Source organism: Notolepis coatsorum (assembly GCF_963971535.1).
Source record: "Notolepis coatsorum genome assembly, chromosome: 4".
In the NCBI taxonomy this organism is placed as follows: domain Eukaryota; kingdom Metazoa; phylum Chordata; class Actinopteri; order Aulopiformes; family Paralepididae; genus Notolepis; species Notolepis coatsorum.
The window spans coordinates 94,029,709-94,050,489 of NC_140168.1; the positions used below are offsets into that span (position 1 = coordinate 94,029,709).

At 43.7% G+C, this 20,781-nt stretch overlaps 1 protein-coding gene across 1 annotated transcript in view; it reads right to left on the minus strand.

Moving 5' to 3' along the window:
- galnt12 (UDP-N-acetyl-alpha-D-galactosamine:polypeptide N-acetylgalactosaminyltransferase 12) overlaps nucleotides 1-20,781 on the minus strand; it is a 145,161-nt gene that overhangs the window by 106,085 nt on the left and 18,295 nt on the right. The window contains exon 2 of the mRNA XM_084313234.1: nucleotides 14,641-14,810. Coding sequence (XP_084169360.1) covers nucleotides 14,641-14,810 — 170 coding nt within the window. The remainder of the gene's footprint in view (nucleotides 1-14,640; nucleotides 14,811-20,781) is intronic.

Here is a 20,781-nt window from a genome sequence, read left to right on the forward strand (position 1 = left end):
GCTTCAATTTCTTAATGTGCTTCTTAAAGCACATTTGCGCACTATCGGAGCAAGGAAGTAATTCGGGCGTGAAGGATTTGGGGTGCTTTTTCAATGTATGCGATGTATAGATTGGGGGGAGATGACCACAGCTAAAACGGTGCCGGGTCAGAGAGGTCGAAGTGCATGCAGACGGTGGAAGCAGGAGACGGTGGTTCAGTAGAGCAGGGTGATTGTTGTGAGGCACACTGCCAGCGAGAGAATGTTTTGAATTCCTTGTAAGAACAGATAACGGAGCGGTACAGAGCGAGGGAGAGGGGTGACCTCTTTAATGCAACAGTGAATGAAACGTTTAATGGTGTGAAAGGTTATTAACGCAGTTGTCATGACAACGCGGCACATGACAACCAGAGAGAAGGCGGGGCCGTCGTTGTTACGACGAAGATCTATAAGTCGAACGGTGTTTCCGGGTGTAAGGCAGACCAAGAGCGGCTAAGGGCAGACTACAATCTGACTAGGACTGAGAGACTCTCTCCTCTCATAGGGAGGGGGGGGGGGGGGGGGGAAGGAAGAATGCCACATCATCATTAGCTTCGGCTAACACGAGGAGGGTTCAGGCTAACGACCAGGCCTGACCACTATTGGACATAACAGCAAAGGGACAATAGAACACACCGAAAGATCATTAGAATAGACTCTTCAAGGACAATACAATCTGTTAACATCTGAGCTGAGGTTTCTGTTTATCAAATAAAACCACGCTTTTCCTTGTAAGGTATTTCACGTTGTCGAAGTGTCGAATTCTTACGGAGGTGGAGAATTATTATGGTTTGCGGATTGTACTAACGGGGAGAGATAAGGATCTTATCAGCCAGTATAGAGACGTCAGGACCATTAAAATGACACAACGCAGAGGAATTGGATGGAGGGCCAAACAGACGAAGACGTGATACTGGCCAGTTTGATCAGGATCTAACAGGCGTGTGTTACCTTGCTCTTGCTTGGCAATGGCACAATGGTGGATGACTTGAAGCAGGAGAGGACTGTGCGCTCAGAGAGCGAGAGGTTGAACATGTCGGTTAACAACACACCAGCCGGGCAAAACTTGACATCCCGGACGGTGACAATAAAGATCGTGTCTGGGAGGGGATATTGGGATAGTGCCTAAGATGGGCTTGGTGCTATATCTGGGGAATCTGACACAGGAAAACATACAAGGAGAAGACAAATACCTGGTAAAGATACTACTGGTAGCCAGTGAGAAAACAATAACAAGAGCATGGTACAAAGTGGATCCACCTACAAAAGAACAGTGGCTGGGTGTAGTCGAGGAAATATATGACGTGGACAGATTTACACACATATTGAGGGAGCAGGAGACGACATGTGGGTCAAAATGGGAGAAATGGGTTGAATATAAAAGAAAAGTGAATGACACCACAGACTGGAACCAGAGCATGATGTCACATTTATAAATGGAAGAAAGCTCACATGTCACCATGTCACTGTATTGTTTTACTCTTGTCTTCCATTTGTTTTTGTTACAGGCTTGTTTCGGTACAGGACAAGCTCTGTGGGACTCTAACTCGAATGTAACATACAGAACCTTTCACTAGCACACTACAGACGGTTAACCCTTTCACTAGCACAATACAGACGGTTAACCCTTTCACTAGCACACTACAGACGGTTAACCCTTTCACTACCACGCTACAGATGGTTAACCCTTTCACTACCAACTACCAAAAGGCTTAACCCTTTCACTGCGACACTACAGACGGTTAACCGTTTCACTACCACACTACAGACGGTTAACCCTTTCACTACCACATTGCATACGGTTAACCCTTTCACTACCACACTACATATGGTTAACCCTTTCACTACCACACTACAGGTTAACCATTTCACAACCACACTACAGAAGGTTAACACTTTCACTACCACACTACAGACGGTTAACCCTTTCACTACCACACTATAGACAGTTAACCCTTTCACAACCACACTACAGACTGTTAACCCTCTCACTGCCACACTACATAGTTAACCCTTTCACTACCACACTACAGAAGGTTAACACTTTCACAATCACCCTACAGAAGGTTAACCCTTTCACTGCCACATGACAAAGGGTTAACACTTTCATAGCGACACTACATAAGGTTAACCCTTTCGGTTGTAATGTAGTAGTGAAAGGGTTAACCTTCTGTAGTGCGGTAGTGAAAGGGTTTAATGGTGTGTGACGTGCATTTGTTTCCATATCACCAAGCCTTCCATATTACTCACATCTATGGTGATTTAATTCACTCAGTATTCAAGGGTACAACTGATCACGGCTCAACCCTCTTCTACAAACATGGACCTTGGAGCGCCTCTCCTTACAAGTCAAGTGTCTGAGTCAGAGTGGGAGCGACAGTGTTTATTCAGTACAGTTGCAGGTTCTTTGTGGTGGCAGGCTGAGGCAATAATGTACAAACTACTGAGCCCATGCAAGATGACACATTATTCATGTGTTATTGGATCCGTTTTTGTGGTGGGCCTGTTTTATATTGCGGTGGGCTGCCAATAACAAACCAATGAATGGGAAACAGTGCAGTGAATACTTCAGACACTGCAATTAAAGCCCTGATCCGTGATTTATCTTTTCAAACTAAATGTGGGTTATATTCACATACATCCGTGAAGGTTTTTTTCTCATTGATGGGTGAAAAACGTTCTAAAAGTGATTGTAAAGTGTGTCTATTTCACTTTGTTTGATTGTGCTTTAACTCAGTTTCCTTTTTTTTCTTTGATCAAATTTTTTTTATTATTACTTACATGAAACAAGACAACACATTAATCACAATCACAATACACAGAACTTCACAGGAAAATAACAAAAACAATAATAATACAGAATATAACAATTTATAAATTATAAAGACAAAAAGAAAAGAAAACAGAGTTCAACCTTTTTCAATTTTAAATTCAAAATTCCAGGGGTACTATCTAATAGATGACCAAATAGCGAAGAACTAGCTAAATAGCTGCCCCCCAATAAAATCCCTAGTTAAATTCAAGACATCACAAAAGACAAGACAGACAAGACATTTCCTCCTCCCCCTCCCACGAGACCGCCGGACTCCCCCGAACAAGCACCCCAACCCCGCTCAGCCGCTCAGCTGCTGCGAACCATAGGTCAATCCCAGCCTGCCCCACCCCAATCACCCGCGCCGTGGATATCTCAAGATAAATCACATCCAACAGTGTTAGGGACCAGTTAATCACTGTGAGCTTCTCAGGCTCCTTCCATCTCATTGCTATTAGCTTCTTCGCCGCTGTGACGCCCGCTAGGACAACCCTTTTCAGTTGTACGGACGCGGGTAGTGTTGTTATATCGTTCAGGAGTAGCGTAACAGCTGTGAATGGGATAGTTAAGCCACACAGATCTGAAAGTTTGTCCGCTATTGACCTCCAGAAGCGGGCCACTGGTGGGCAATCCCAATACATATGCATATAAGTGCCAGTGGCCTTTTGAGAGCACAAAGTGCACCGAGAGTCGGTTATCAGTCCCATAGCAAATAGCTTCCTAGGTGTAAGATAGGTCCTATGAATATAATTAAAATTAATTTGCTGGTGATTGGGGTTGCGGGAAGACAATGCCACATTTGCCCAAACATCATCCCAGTCAAACTCGGGGTCCAACTCCGGGATATCCACACGCCAGATTGTATCCAATGATACATTTTTATACGTGGACTGAATTAAGAGCGTATAAAAGTCTGAGACAAACCCTCTGGAGGTCGTCCTGTCCACTATGAGCCTGAGGAAGGGGTGTGGTTGCAAAGCTTGAGCCCACGGCACGCCATGCGCCCTCAGCGCTGACCTTAGTTGAAGGTAAAGAAAGAAGGACTCGCCGGGAAGATCGTAAAATTCTCTTAAGTCCTGAAACGCACAGAGGCCGTTCTTATCATAAATATCCTCCAGAGTATGAACCCCCCTCATTTGCCATTGAGGAATATTAACCGGCTTGTGCCCAACAAGTAATTGCTGGTTATTAAAAATGGGAGAGTCCAGGTGCCATGGGCATTTAACCCCACACGACTTCTGTACATTACGCCACGTCTGGATCACGTGAGTTATGATCGGTCCATACCTCAGTCGGCATTTCGTAATAGGGACAGTGGAGTACACCACATCCTGCAATCTTAGCGGTGAGACCGCCGCCGCTTCTAAGGAGCGCCAAGATACAGCATCTACAGGGTCTAGCCAGCACATCAGAGGTCTCAGTGAAAAGGACCAGAAATAAAGCTTAAAATCCGGGATTGCGAGGCCCCCCATCTTGTTTCCTACATTGAGTAGTAGCTCTTTTGATTCTCGGGCGTTTGTTATTCCAGATAAACTTAGATACCATCGATTGTACCTTGCGCCAGTGGTCTATTGGAGGGGGCAGGGGGAGCATTGAGCTAACAAAATGTATCCTAGGCAGGACGTTCAAGGAGTTAGGAAGGGACGACCATCTGTCTAGATCCTGGCGTATTTTATCATAAGTACCCGTGAAGTTGTACTTAGTAGTTTGACTCAGCGTGGGGAATATCTCTATACCTAAGTATTTAAAATGTTCCACTATGGGGATATCAGCTGGTAGTCGCACCGCCTTGGCCAGCTCATTAAGAGGTAGGCAGGCTGATTTGTTCCAGTTAATCTTAAAGCCTGACAATTGACCAAAGTCGTCGATTATTCCCAATAATTTTGTGGCCGACCGGGAAGGGTCATCCATAAAAATCAGTAGGTCATCCGCATAGAGAGCAATTTTGTGTGGTGTATTATTGATCATTATGGGGACGATGTCCTCCGATTGCCTAATAAATTGGGCCAATGGTTCGAGGGAAAGCGCGAATAGTCCTGGGCTCAGAGGACAACCCTGTCTAGAAGATCTGGAGACTGGGAAAAGTGTGGAACAGTTTTTGCCTGTCAGTATCATTGCCGACGGCGAGGCATACAGGACTTTAATCATATGAATAAAATTCTTTCCAAGACCCATGACCTCAAGTACCTTCCACAGGTATGACCATTCTAGTCTGTCAAACGCCTTTATGGCATCCAAAGACATAACTGTGGACGGAGCTGTATTGTCTTTACTGTTATCGACTACATGCAACAGCCTCCTAAGATTATCTGCAGCCAGGCGCCCCGGGATAAAACCAGTTTGATCGCAGTGTACCAATACCGTCATAAATCTCTGCAGGCGGCGGGCCAGCACCTTGGCAAACACTTTTAAATCGTCCCCCCGAGAAGACTCAAGGGCCTATAGCTACCACAATCATTGGGATCTTTGTCCTTCTTGAGAAGTAAAGGAATCAACGCCATGTTGACATCTCTTGAGAACTCCCCTTGTTCGATAGCGTAATTGATCATATCGAGCATCAATGGACCCAGTTGGTCCCAGAAAGCTAAATACACCTCGGGTGGAATACCATCCCAGCCTGGTGCCTTACCCCTCTGCATTTCAGCAATCGTCTCCCTTAGTTCCATAAGAGTGATCGGTTTCCCCAGTTCCTTAGCCTCTTCCTCAGAAATGTGGGGTATCTCAAGCCTGCCAATGAACGATTCAAATTTAGAGTCGTCGAGATTAACCTCTGAGCTATATAACTGTGAGTAAAACTCTTTAAAAGTGTCGTTGATCTTTTTCGAATCAGTAGTGACTGTACCCTGTCGCGTCTTGATCGAGGGGATATCCGAGAAATGATCATTCGAGCGTATTTTCATTGCCAATAGATGGCTAGGCCTGGAGCCGTGAAAGTAGTAATTTTGCCTTGTCCTATGTATCAAGAACTCAGACTGTTTAAGTATGGAGTTTATTTCTTTCTTGACTATCTTACGTTGTGTGTTTAGTCGTTCACTATAGTTAGTTTGCAAAGATGCGTATAGGTCCGCATATAATGTTTCCAGTCCTTCTAGTTTTTTTGACCGGGATTTACGCAAATTGGAGGCGAAAAGTGTGACATGACCCCTGATAAATCCTTTCAATGCGTTCCATAGGACCCTGGGGTCATCGACCGTGCCAACATTGATCTGCAAGAATTCAGCTAGTTTACTCAGAACAGAAATCATCGTTCTTTAATAAGGTTGAGTTAAAACGCCACCTGGGAGCTCTCGTGGAGAGCCTGCCAAAGGTTGCCACAAGGAAAATCCCCTTGTGGTCCGAGAGAGCCAGGGGAACCAATGAGACATCGAAACTATCAAACATATTAGGGGACGCGAATGCATAGTCTATTCGAGAGAAGGTTTTGTGTCTGGCTGACAGGTGAGAGTAATCCTTGAGGGTGGGATTGGATAAGCGCCATAGGTCTGCGAGCCCCGTGTCCTGGGCCCACATCCTGAGGGCCTTAGAGCAGTGGTTCCCAAAGTTGGGGTTGCGACCCAAAAGTGGGCCGCGAGCAGCCACGGGAGGGCCGCGAGATGATTTCCAGAATGTCCCATAATAATAAAAAAAAAAAAAAAAAATTACATTACTGGTAAAAAGAAATGCTAATAAATGATAATAAATAATATTCAGCCTATGAATTTCCATGGTCCGTATACATAATGCACGTGACAGGTATTATTGGATTCTATTATATATTATTATGCACAATCGTTGCGGGCAAGACCACCTTGTATACTCGTATGCGTGACAAATAAAACTCTTGATTGACTTGAGGTACGGCGAGACACTAGCGACACACACTGTGGTTATTTGAATTTCGGTTGCAAATGTATACTTGTTGCTAGCTAGCTCAAATTCAAAATGAAACGTTGGTTAATTGCGGCAAAAAGCAGAGAAGCAGAGAAGCCAGCGGAGGAGAGTCGAGAAGCAGTTCCACCGCCAGAAAGGCCATCAACTGACACGGGATTGGGAGGAGGTGATAGTCAAAGTAGCCATGTGGATGATGTGGGACCAGGGCCAAGTGCGACACAAAGAAGCACCGACCCAAAGTTGGACCAGCGACAGCCTACCTATAGATATCGAAAATATCGTGAGGAATATATCCAACATGGATTCATATGTAAAGTTGTGAACGAGGTGCAACTTCCTCAATGTGTCGTGTGTGCCGACGTCCTTTCAAATGAAAGCTTAAAGCCTTCCAAAATGATACGGCATTTAAAAACAAAGCACCCCTCTCTCGCTGAGAAACACGTTGATTTTTTTCGCCGAAAAGAGCGAGAGTTGCTAGGCCAAAACAAGGTGATATATACACAAACATCAGTCCCTGCGAAAGCGCAAAAGGCCTCATATGAGGTGGCATATTTAATTGCTCGGGCAAAAAAGCCACACACAATCGGGGAAACTCTCATCAAACCCGCTGCTATAGCTTTGAGTCGGAATATGCATGGGGATAAACTGGCTCGTGAAATTGAATCCGTGCCGCTCTCGAACGGCACAATTGCCCGGCGCATCACAGATATGGCCCAGGACATCAAGTGTCAGCTTATTGACAGAGTGAAGCAAGGCAAATATGCTTTGCAACTAGACGAATCGACAGATATCTCGAACTGTGCCCAGTTGCTTGTATTTGTGAGGTACACATTTGATGGGAAGCTGGAGGAGGACATGCTTGTGTGCACTGCACTGGAGGGAACATGCACAGGTGAGGATGTTTTCCTAAAACTGGATGAGAAACTGAAAGAGGAGGGACTGTCTTGGAACGAGTGTGTTGGTGTGTGTACCGACGGCGCTGGGGCGATGGTGGGGAAAAATAAAGGACTGAAAGCCAGAGTCTTGCAAGTGGCACCTCACGTGAAGTTCACACACTGTATCATTCACAGAGAAGCTCTTGCGGGCAAAACGCTCGATGCAGAGCTTAAAGGTGTTCTTGACACAGCCATAAAAATAGTCAACTATATAAAATCTCGTCCACTCAACACCAGGCTGTTTGCATCTCTCTGCAACGAAATGGGCTCTGAGCATGAAGGCCTGCTGTTCCATACTGAGGTGCGGTGGCTTTCACGAGGAAATGTCCTCACGCGCCTGTTTGAGCTGCGGGATGAGGTGCGCTTGTTTCTGGCGGAGAATGCGCCCCAGCTCGCTGCCCACCTCTCCGATCCTGGCTGGATAACAAGGCTAGCCTATCTGTCTGGCATATTTGATAAAATGAATGGACTTAATCTCTCACTACAGGGTGAAAATACAAGCATCCTGTCGCTCAATGACAAAATACTGGCGTTCATGAGGAAACTCGAGCGTTGGATTGCACGGGTAGCAATGGGCAGGATTGATATGTTTCCAGAGCTGGATGAGTTTATGGAGGAAAATGAACTCAGTGTGAACACAGTGAAGATGTCCATAACCAGTCACCTCAAAGCCCTTCTTGAACGATTTAAAAAGTATTTCCCCGAGGAAACAGCACCAGAACAGCATGACTGGATAAGATCCCCATTCACAGTAACAGCATCACACCTGCCATCCGACCTGGAGGACGCGCTTGTTGAACTGTCAAGCGACCGAACCTTAAAGACGGAGTTTCAGTCCAAGCCGCTGGCTGAGTTCTGGATATCCGCTGAGGGGGAATACGCATAGCTATCCAATGCCGCAATGGATGTATTGTTGCCATTTGGATCGACATACCTATGCGAAAAAACATTCTCTGCCCTGACCTATATAAAAAACAAGTACAGATCACGTCTGAATGTGGAGGATGATCTCCGAGTCGCTGTCTCCAAAATCAAGCCCAGACTGGACTTGTTGTGCTCCAAGCATAGTGCCCATCCATCTCATTAGGTGAGTTGAACATTAGCGGCGCCTATACTAAATTAAACGCGCTATATGTATTAATTTTATAGTTTGATTATTGTGTTATTTTGTGTATAGTTATTGTGCGTGTTAAAAGCATCCAATGCTTATTACTGCGTAACGTTTGCATGTTTCACAACCACCTCCTATGTCTGTGAGCAGGGGGGAAACGGTCAGAACCATAACATCGTTGTTATACTCTCATTCAGGTGTGATGCAGGCGTCCATAAACGCACCACAGGAGAGAGGGTTGACAGACTGCGTGACAGCATGGCATCACACTTTGTTAGAGACAGCCCAAGTCCACGCAATAAATATGCAGCATGATGAATGATACAATAATATTAGTTGAATCTGTGACAATCAGTCTGCAAGTGATAATAATCTCTTTATATATAGCAAACTACTGTGATGCTTTTAAATAGTTCATTTTCTGAAGTACATAGGCCTACACGTTTTTCATAATCATAGAATCTATATGTAGGGCCTATATTCATTTCATGGTTGTTTGGTTATTGTGTTGTTTTTGTTATTGTGTGTAGTTATTGTGCATGTTAATAGCACAAGGTGGAGCACACCCAAAAACGTTTAAGAGGTGCAGACTGACAGAACGTACTGAAAACGATAAAGAAAGTTGCACACTCAATTGTCTCTTTGCTGTTTATTGTCACCAATGTTTCGCGTTTGCCTTCTTCAGGTGAAACTTGTTAATAGTGAAACTGTTAATAGCCTCCAATGCTTATTAGTGCGTGTGAAGTTTGCGCGTTTCAACCACCTCTGCTCCTGAGTCCTATCCCAAAGCAGACGGAAGGGGAGCGACTGCAATAACAAAAAAAGTCACTCGCCACTTAAAAAACATTAAAAGCATGCATTTACACATTCTAAAATGTGACTATATGGTTTTATATTAACTTAATAAATAAACAAAAACGAAAAATCTACTTATTTCAACGAAATATTTCAAACTAAATAACTATGCACATAAAACGCTGAAAACAACCGAAGCAAAATAGTATTTTAATGAGGCTATTATTATTATTATCATTATTATTTTGCAACAAGTTAGCCCTCTCATAAATTGCACATATAAATGAATAACTAACTTGAACTAACTTAATAGGATTGAAGTGATATTTGGCTTAAAAAATCGGTCGCATGGCAAAAAAAAAAAAAAAAAAAAAGCCTGACGATGTGCATTGGGCCGCGGCTCTCTGATGCCTTATTTTTTGGGCCGCGGCCTGAAAAGTTTGGGAACCCCTGCCTTAGAGGACCGTTTTTGGTCGCTTGTTTCAGAGGACCCGGACCTATCCATCTCCGCATCCCAGCACGCATTAAAATCGCCACCCACAATGAGAGCGTATCCAGTAAGTTCCAACATATTCTTCGTGATTGTATTATAGAACGCTGAATCAAATGTGTTAGGGGCATACAATGCTATTATTGCCATCTTCCTATGAGAGAACTCAACTTTTGCTATAGTAATCCTTCCCTCAGTGTCCGACCACACATCCAGGACTTTGATATCAAGGTTACGTCTTGTAACTATGACGACTCCTTTCGTCTTATCATCGGCTGAGGATGAGGAGATAACGTGATATTGTCGATTTGCTAGCCTCGACACATCACCCACCAATAAATGCGTCTCACTAAGGAGAGCAATGTTAATATTTCTTCTCTTCAATAACCAAAGGACACTGGCACGCTTGTGTGGGGCGTTAAGACCCCTTGCGTTCCAAATTAAAATATTCAATTTAGCCATGGTCGAGTTTGTCTAAATGCGTAGAGAACATACCAGTGCAGCCAGGCTGAGTACAGAGGCGCTGATCCAGGCGGGCCCAGACGGTCAATCCCAGGAGTTAAGAGGAGGAACAATTACACACATATAAGACAACAGTACATAAAACACAGAAAAATACCACCCCAGTTACAACCCCCCCTCCTTCTACTCTAAACCCTAACCCACCCGTCCTATTATTAACCCTCCTATACCCACTCTCCAATCCCCTCCCTATGCCCCATCCACTAAGGATGGTCATCTTCCTATAATTTCCCACTGGAGTCATGGATCCAATAAGACGCTCTCCACTCCGACCCCCCTCTAGATAAACCCCTGATTAAACCCCCACTAGTCCAATAAACACAAATTAAAATTAAAATTAAATTCAATAAAGATATCGGTCGAAAACCACCGTGAGCCTTGGCCCTAACATGAGACAACTATAATGGAAAAAATAGCCATTATTATATAATAACTCAACATCAACCCTGTAACCATCTACTTCCGAGTCTGCGTATTAATGTTGCAATGTTATAACATAAATGGATAAAGGAAAATTCAAAACAAAATTAAATTAAAGCATACCAGCAGATAGTCTAAGGCAGGATCGGATCACAGTTAAATTGCGCAAACAGATGTCATTTAAACAGCGACAATAAGAAGAAAGGGAAAAAAGGGTTATGGTCAAAGTGCACGCATGTAACAGCCCCTCTGATCAGGCACAACGGCTGGAATGACATAACCTATGTAAGAATATAATTAAACACCTTCATTAACCCGGGGATAGTAATAAGCTATACCTGACACAACCTGTTATCATATATTGTATATATATATTCAACCGACCTTCTACTACTGGAGCCCAAAGCTCAAAACAGCCTGGATATAAAAATAAAAGCATACAAGAAGTTAGTTAAGGACCCGATCACCGTTGAATTGTGCAAACCGATGTCACTTAAACAGCAACAACAACCAAAATACGTAAACATTAACGGGTCTCGAATGTCTCGGCGCGGGCGATAGACACAGCCTGCTAGCTAGCCCGAGGCTAGCGCATAAGCTAGTGATGAATCCGGCTAGCACGCTAGAATCTGTTTTGTACATTGTTCAGCTAGCTCGCTAGCTTTTCACACGTACGACCATGAGGTCAGCATTAGCAAGTAACAGAAGTCATTGGGATGCCCCGCTAGTTTGGATGGGCAGTGGACAGTTAGCATGTCTGGGCATGACAACAAGCATTTGTGAGTAGTCCGCCCCATCAATGTATTCAGGCCCACATCGCCAAGTCACTCACCCGACATAGATATCAAGCTACAGTCTCAGCTATCCCCCCGAGATATTCCTTCGCTTTAGCCAACGACCAAAATGAACGCTGATCATCGTCCTTACCCAGCACAGATAATTTCGCGGGAGCGAATAGCGTAGGCCTCAGGCCTAGTTTCCATAGCCTGGACATGACCACTTTGTATTCGCCTCTCTGTGCTTGAACCTCCGGCGTAAAGTCTTCGAAAATGGCCACTTTGTGATCGCCAAGACTTAGTTTACCCCTTCTGGCACGGGCCGACTGCATGATGAGCTCCCTCTGCTGAAGCCTGTTCAGCTTGACAATGATGGCCCTCGGCTCTTTGTTCACTCCAGGACTGATCTTGCCCGCTCTGTAGGCCGATTCACATACGGGAGGGCTGGGGAGGACATCTTTCCCCAGTATTTCCTGCAGCAATTCCGGCATGGTCTCCGAGAGACGGCCTCCCTCGTTGCCCTCCGGTACACCAACAATCCTGATGTTGTAGCGTCTCTCCCGGGACTGCATTTCCACAATTACCGACTGTAGTTTGGCAACTTCAGCCTGCCTAGCCAGCAGGGAGGTCTCCAGACCCGCCATCCTCTCGCCTTGTAGTGAGACCTCTGTCGTTAGCGTGGCTAGTTCATTAGCATTAGCCGAGGAGACAACGTGCAGCGACTCCATCTTGTCTTTCAACGGGTCGACCGCCAACCTAATTTCATCTGACATCTCTCGATGAAGGTTATCAAAAAATTCCGCCTGCACTTTTCTTTGTGTTTCAGCGAAGCGTGTCTCAAAGTCTGCACGGAGTTTGGTCATGACCGAGAGTACAGCTTCGCTTATCTCACTGATACCGGGCGACGGCGAGGTTAGGCCCGGTGGCAGTTTGCCGGCTGGGGTGCTCATGGATCTGGTCTCCACCACCGACATCGCAGAAAGTTGAAAAAAGTCGACGACAGTAGTTGAAACTCGACGACTCAACAAGCAGACAAATAACAAATAAAAATAAAATAAAGACTAATGGGGAGAAAAGTATATTTCGCACGATAGAAGGGAGCTCACGTGAAACACGTCTACTCCATGATCGCCTAGCTCCGCCCTCGTCGCTTTAACTCAGTTTCTGTGACTTGAACAGTATGTCCCAGATATCATATTGTAGTTTTCTAAACCTTTTTGAGATATATATATACGATATGTCAGATATGATATTATTATGATATTTTATATGTTGTTGCCTCATGCTAGGGATGAACTATATTAGTCGATGATAGTAATTTTTTATAAAACAAATTTACTTATTTGCTTCAGTCAAATTAGCTAAAATTTAGTTTTTAACCTTTATTTACCCAGAGTAGGTTCTGTTTTAAACCTTTGGGGCGGCACGGTGGCACAGTGGTCAGCACCGCTGCCTCACAGCAAGAAGGTCCTGTGTTCAAACCCCAGCAGGGGGCCTCTCTGTGTGGAGTTTGCATGTTCTCCCCGTGTTCACGTGGGTTTCCTCCAGGTACTCTGGTTTCCTCCCACACCATGAAGACGTGCATGTTAGGTACAGGGACTACAGATGAAAACTAGCTCATTAGCTAATTCTGGCACATTTACATTGATGTGGAAACTGAAGATGTTGATTAATGTGCACTGTCCCTGGGTCAAAAATTATTAAATAAACTTCAACTTTATTTACCCAGGGTATGTTGTTTTTAGCCTTCATTTGCCCAGAGTAGGTTCTGTTTTTAACCTTTATTCACCCAGAGTAGGTTCTGTTTTAAACTGTTATTCACCCAGAGCAGGTTTTAAACTGTTATTCACCCAGAGTAGGTTCCGTTTTTAACCTTTATTCACCCAGAGTAGGTTCTGTTTTAAACTGTTATTCACCCAGAGCAGGTTTTAAACTGGTTTTAAACTGTCATGTTCTGTTTTGGATGCCCTACCCCACACACCCACCCCTGGGGGCTGCCACAGTACAACTGCTGTACACTGTTGGCCACTGAGCAGCTCCACTGGAGCAGTTGGGGGTGACGTGCCTTGCTCAAGGGCACATTGGCAGTTGGTATTGAGGGACGGGAGAGCGTTATTCTTTCACTTCCCCGCCCCAAAAATGTCGTGCCAGTCTGGGGATCAAACTGGCGACCTCCCGCTCACAGGCCTGCGCCTCTAGGCTTCAGCCACCGCAGGCCCCAACATGTCTCGGTCTGGTTATCCAGTTGTTGCTTTGCCACGCAGGGTTTGTTTGAATACAGTACTTGTATACAGGTTTTCCTCAAGTACAGTGTACTTGTATACCGGTTTTCCTCAAGTACAGTGTACTTGTATACCGGTTTTCCTCAAGTACAGTGTACTTGTACACCGGTTTTCCTCAAGTACAGTGTACTTGTATACAGGTTTTCCTCAAGTACAGTGTACTTGTATACAGGTTTTGTTCAAGTACAGTGTACTTGTATACATGTTTTGCTCAAGTACAGTGTACTTGTACACCGGTTTTCCTCAAGTACAGTGTACTTGTATACAGGTTTTCCTCAAGTACAGTGTACTTGTATACAGGTTTTTCTCAAGTACACAGTACTTGTATACAGGTTTTGTTTGGGTACAGTACTTGTATACAGGTTTTGTTTGAATACAGTACTTGTACACATGTTTTGCTTAGGTGCAGTACTTGTACACAGAAGACAAATTATTTTCCATGTATAGTGTTTCCGTGTCATCACTTTCTATGTCATCACTATGTAGAAAATTGAATTACGATTGGAACTTATAATGTGTGGGTTAGGATTTGAAAGTGAAACACGTCTTCAGTTTACGCGGCTCTCTGTCCGAGCGAGGCGCTGTTGGGTTGTTTCTGGCGGCCGGTACCTCTGTCGCTGTAGTCGTCCACCAGCACCACCTCCTTCAGCAGCAGGTCGGGGGACGTCTCCAGCACGCTGTGCACAGTCCTCAGCAGCGTGGACCAGGCCTCGTTGTAGAAGGCGATCACCACCGAGGTGGTGGGCAGGGAGCGGTAGTCATACTTCAGCTCCTTGCAGCTGGGGGGGGGGGGGGGGGAGGGAGAGAGAGAGAGAGAGAGAGAGAGAGAGAGAGAGAGAGAGAGAGAGAGAGAGAGAGAGAGAGAGAGAGAGAGAGAGAGAGAGAGAGAGAGAGAGAGAGAGAGAGAGAGAGAGAGAGAGAGAGAGAGAGAGAGAGAGAGAGAGAGATAGAGAGAGAGAGAGAGAGAGGCAGAGAGACAGAGAGGGACAGAGAGAGAGAGAGAGAGAGAGAGAGAGAGAGAGAGAGAGAGAGAGAGAGGCAGAGAGACAGAGAGGGACAGAGAGGGACAGAGAGAGAGAGAGAGAGAGAGAGAGAGAGAGAGAGAGAGAGAGAGAGAGAGAGAGAGAGAGAGAGAGAGAGAGAGAGAGAGAGGCAGAGAGACAGAGAGGGACAGAGAGACGGAGATAGAGACAGTGAGAGAGAGGGACAGAGAGAGGCAGAGAGACAGAGACGAAGAGAGAGAGAGAGAGGGACAGAGAGGCAGAGAGACAGAGACGGAGAGAGAGAGGACAGAGAGAGAGAGGGACAGAGAGAGAGAGAGGCAGAGAGACAGAGACGGAGAGAGAAAGGGACAGAGAGAGAGAGGGACAGAGAGAGAGAGAGAGAGAGAGAGAGAGAGAGACAGAGAGAGGCAGAGAGACAGAGACGAAGAGAGAGACAGAGAGAGAGAGGACAGAGAGAGAGAGGGACAGAGAGAGAGAGGCAGAGAGACAGAGATGGAGAGAGAGACAGAGAGAGAGACCAGAGAGGCAGAGATGGAGAGAGAGACAGAGAGAGAGAGACCAGAGAGAGGCAGAGACAGAGAGAGGGAGGGACAGAGAGAGAGAGACAGACAGACAGAGAGAGAGAGAGAGAGAGACAGACAGACAGAGAGATACAGAGAGAGGCAGAGAGACAGAGACAGAGAGAGGGACAGAGAGAGAGAGGGACAGAGAGAGAGAGACTTTGACTTTTGATGGCCCTGTATTAAAACAGGTCAACTAAAGTAGACAAAAACCCTCACGGCATCTTCAGAAAACCAACATTCACACACACAATAGACACACACACACCCATAACCACAATACATCCTAATATATTGCAAATTGCAATATACAATATATCATCAGCAGCATGCACAAGCACTATTAACAATCTAAAAGGCGTACAGTCAGCCCCTCCTCCCCCACAGTACATATTGCATTCCCCAAGCGCCAGACATCTGTGAAAGCATCAACGTAATGTCTCAGAGAGAGAGGCAGAGAGAGAGACAGAGCAAGAGAGGGAGAGCGAGGTAGAGAGAGAGAAAGAGAGAACAGACAGAGGCAGAGAGAGAGGCAGAGACGAGAGAGATAAACAGACAGAGCAGAGAGAGAGAGAAAAACAGACAGATAGGCAGAGAGAGCGAAAAACAGACAGATAGGCAGAGAGAGAGAGAGAGAGATAATAAAGACCCAGAAGGAGCTTCTATCCCCAGGCCATCAGGATGCTCAATGACTCTATGTAACATCAACCCATCCATCTACACTCATTGGCACATATCATCAAAGTACAATGTACAACAACACATCCACATGCACACTCACCTTAACACTCACTTTAGACACTTTAACACTACACCATGTTTTATCTATTTATTAAAGAGATTTGCACTACATCCATACCTCATTTTTGTTTTGTTTTTGTACCTCATTGTGTGCATTTCACTTCATTGTACCTTCATTGTACTTTAGTGTTGGGACTTTATTCCTCTTTTACTGTATGTAAAGAAATGTATAGTTTAATGTACATATATACGTGACAAATAAATGCTAACTTGAAACTTATATAGGAGTAAACTAAAACAGATAGGCCCAGCAGATAGGCGAAAGAAAGAGGAAGGAAGAAAGAAGAGGCAGGCAGAGAAAAACTGAAAGAATGTGAGAGAGAGGTGAAAAAGAGGATGTAGTACAGGGAGTGTTCTGAAGAGAGACAGGGGGAGAACTAGACAGGAAGAAGAGGAAGCCGTCTAGATTAAAGATGAAAGGTTCGGGCGAGAGAGAGATGTGAAGGTAGACAGATGTATAGTATGAGAGAAGGAGGTGGGTACCGAACAGAATGTGTGTCTCAGTGTGTGAGATCTGTGTGTGATGCACAATAAATCATCCGATATACTTAATTCATATATTTGAAATTGGAGCAGTGATTGTTGATGATGGTGAAACAGTAAGTTGTGGGTAGAGCTGGGCATGTCTTCATTACCAGGTGTGACTGGGATTATGTTGCTAGGGAACAGCTTGAACTGTATTTCCCGTCAACTATTGCATTAGTTAACATTGCAACAAGATATTAAACTTGGGTCCTTTCAGAAGAGTTAAAGGGCACACATTTCATTGGCTTTAAAAAAAAATCTGAACCGTGATTATATTTTTCTCCGATATGAGATTATATTGTAATAATGTTTATTTTGATAAATGACCAGGCCATGCCTCGCCAAACATGGGAACACCTCGTCGATGAGTCTTTCAGAGTCTAACGGTGCAGCTAGACAGAGTAATTTGCCTACAGTATATGGGACCTGGAATCCTGGTTAAAGGGCCATCTAACTAGAGTTAGTGAACCCAACGCAATGCCCTCGGGGGAAGCTGTTTGATTGATTGAAAAATGTATTAAAAGATTGCAGAATGGGTACAATACAGTACGGCTCAATACAGTACATACAATTGTTAAGGGGCTGCAGACCAGAGAGAGACTTCTGTCTTGTTTACATCAGGGTCATCACCAGGGCTTCGTTTTATGAGACAATGGAAAATGTGATGACTTAACACTCACTTTAGACACTTTGACACTACATTATATTATCTATTTATTAAAGAGATTTGCACTACTACATTCATACCTCATTTGCACCTTGCCTTAAAAAGTTGTTGTATACCTCATTGTCTGCATTTGTACTTCATTGTACTTAGGTTGTACTTTAGTTTGTATATTGTATTATCAAGGAAGTATAGCCTAGATGACTTGGTTTGGAAGTATAGCCTAGATGACTTGGTTTGGAAGTAGCCTGGTAGATGACTTGGTTTGGAAGTAGCCTAGTAGATTACTTGGTTTGGAAGTATAGCCTAGTAGATGACTTGGTTTGGAAGTATAGCCTAGATTACTTGGTTTGGAAGTAGCCTAGTAGATTACTTGGTTTGGAAGTATAGCCTAGTAGATGACTTGGTTTGGAAGTAGCCTGGTAGATGACTTGGTTTGGAAGTAGCCTAGTAGATTACTTGGTTTGGAAGTAGCCTAGTAGATGACTTGGTTTGGAAGTAGCCTAGTAGATGACTTGGTTTGGAAGTATAGCCTAGATTACTTGGTTTGGAAGTAGCCTAGTAGATTACTTGGTTTGGAAGTAGCCTAGTAGATTACTTGGTTTGGAAGTATAGCCTAGTAGATGACTTGGTTTGGAAGTATAGCCTAGATGACTTGGTTTGGAAGTAGCCTGGTAGATGACTTGGTTTGGAAGTAGCCTAGTAGATTACTTGGTTTGGAAGTATAGCCTAGTAGATGACTTGGTTTGGAAGTATAGCCTAGATTACTTGGTTTGGAAGTAGCCTAGTAGATTACTTGGTTTGGAAGTATAGCCTAGTAGATGACTTGGTTTGGAAGTAGCCTGGTAGATGACTTGGTTTGGAAGTAGCCTAGTAGATTACTTGGTTTGGAAGTAGCCTAGTAGATGACTTGGTTTGGAAGTAGCCTAGTAGATGACTTGGTTTGGAAGTATAGCCTAGATTACTTGGTTTGGAAGTAGCCTAGTAGATTACTTGGTTTGGAAGTAGCCTAGTAGATTACTTGGTTTGGAAGTATAGCCTAGTAGATGACTTGGTTTGGAAGTATAGCCTAGATTACTTGGTTTGGAAGTAGCCTAGTAGATTACTTGGTTTGGAAGTAGCCTAGTAGATGACTTGGTTTGGAAGTATAGCCTAGATTACTTGGTTTGGAAGTAGCCTAGTAGATTACTTGGTTTGGAAGTAGCCTAGTAGATTACTTGGTTTGGAAGTATAGCCTAGTAGATGACTTGGTTTGGAAGTATAGCCTAGTAGATGACTTGGTTTGGAAGTATAGCCTAGATCAGTGGTTCCCAAAGTCGGGGTCGCGACCCAAAGGTGGGCCGCGAGCAGCCACGGGTGGGCCGCGAGATGATTTAAAAAAAAATTAAAAAAAAATAAAAAAAAAAAAAAAAAAAAAATTGTCAGGCCACTGAACTTAGAAGCAGGCCAGGACAGTGTTTCTAGTTGTATTCTAAAATTCTATTCTATTGTATTCTAAAATGTGACTATATGGTTTTATATTAACTTAATAAATAAACAAAAACGAAAAATCTACTTATTTCAACGAACATTTCAAACTAAATAACAGATTATGCACATAAAACGCTGAAAACAACCGAAGCAACAATAGTATTTTAATGAGGCTATTATTATTATCATTATTATTTTGCAACAAGTTAGCCCTCTCATAAATAGCACATATAAATGAATAACTAACTTGAACTAACTTAATAGGATTGAAGTGATATTTGGCTTAAAAAATCGGTCACCTGGCAAAAAAAAAAAAAAAAAAAAGCCAGACGATGTTCTCTGACGCCTTCTTTTCTGGGCCCCGGCCTGAAAAGTTTGGGAACCCCTGGCCTAGATGACTTGGTTTGGAAGTAGCCTAGTAGATTACTTGGTTTGGAAGTATAGCCTAGTAGATGACTTGGTTTGGAAGTAGCCTGGTAGATGACTTGGTTTGGAAGTAGCCTAGTAGATGACTTGGTTTGGAAGTATAGCCTAAGCCTAGTAGATTACTTTGTTTGGGGGGGGGGGGGAGAAAACCTTGCTCCGTCCACTATGTCATCACATTTTCCTTTGTCTCATAAAACGAAGCCTTCAAGTTCAAGTTTGTTTTTATTTGTCACGTGTATAAAGGACATGTGTATTACAGTTAAATGCTTGGTTCTGTGTGAGCCCCTGAGAATGTGCTTCATACAGTAAAAACAAGTAAGTAAAAGAGGAATAACACTATATAGGCTACTTCCAAACCAAGTCATCTACTACTAGGCTATACTTCCAAACCAAGTCATCTACCAGGCTATACTTGGGTCAATGACGTGACGCCTATTTTTTCTGTACCACTGAATTTCTTACCTTAAAAAAAACATTAAAATTCATAAAAAGATTACATGCATCTCTAATACCTTCCCCATATACAGACCCACTCTAACTCCTCCAAACATTTGAGTTATTGGTAATTTTTCTGCTATCTGAAGTGTCAAATGTCCATGTGGGGCGACCGTCCAGCATTGACTTCTATTTGGACAACCGGCTTAGAATCACTTTAAATCTATTTAAATATTCCCCTTGCCCTATTTGGCATAATTTCAAACATGTTTTGCATTCATTGAGAAAATTATGAAGCATTTGCACATAATATACAAACAAATGTTGTCCGCATATGTTAATTTTATGAAATATCATCTGGGGCGACCATCAAGAAAACACAATTGTGGGACTTTTATTTTGAAACCACCTCAAGGACAGGATGTTGCATCAGCCAGTCACATGTGAGGGACCCAGAGAGTCTCTTTCATATTGGCAAATAAATCTCTTTTTTTCACTGCTGTAATGTAGTTGCCACTTTTGGATGTCTTGTGGGACGACCGCCCCAAAACTGTGAATACGTTTTATCTGAAAATCTATATTTTGATGATGAATTTGATAGTGACATGTGGTAAGAGCTAGCTAGTTTGGTTTCTGTAGCTAATGGTTAGCCTGTAATATTTGACTGACCTTAAAAACATCACCTGGGCGACCGAGTATCATGTGGGGCGACCACTGCGGAGTGTTTTAGATGATAGATATATGTCCAGTATTTGTAGTTTCTGTATATTTATATTTTATTCCTGATTTATATACATAAAGTTATTTGTTTTAGCATAACTCTTTGTATACTTTAACATATTTTTCAACATTTCTGTAATTTCTC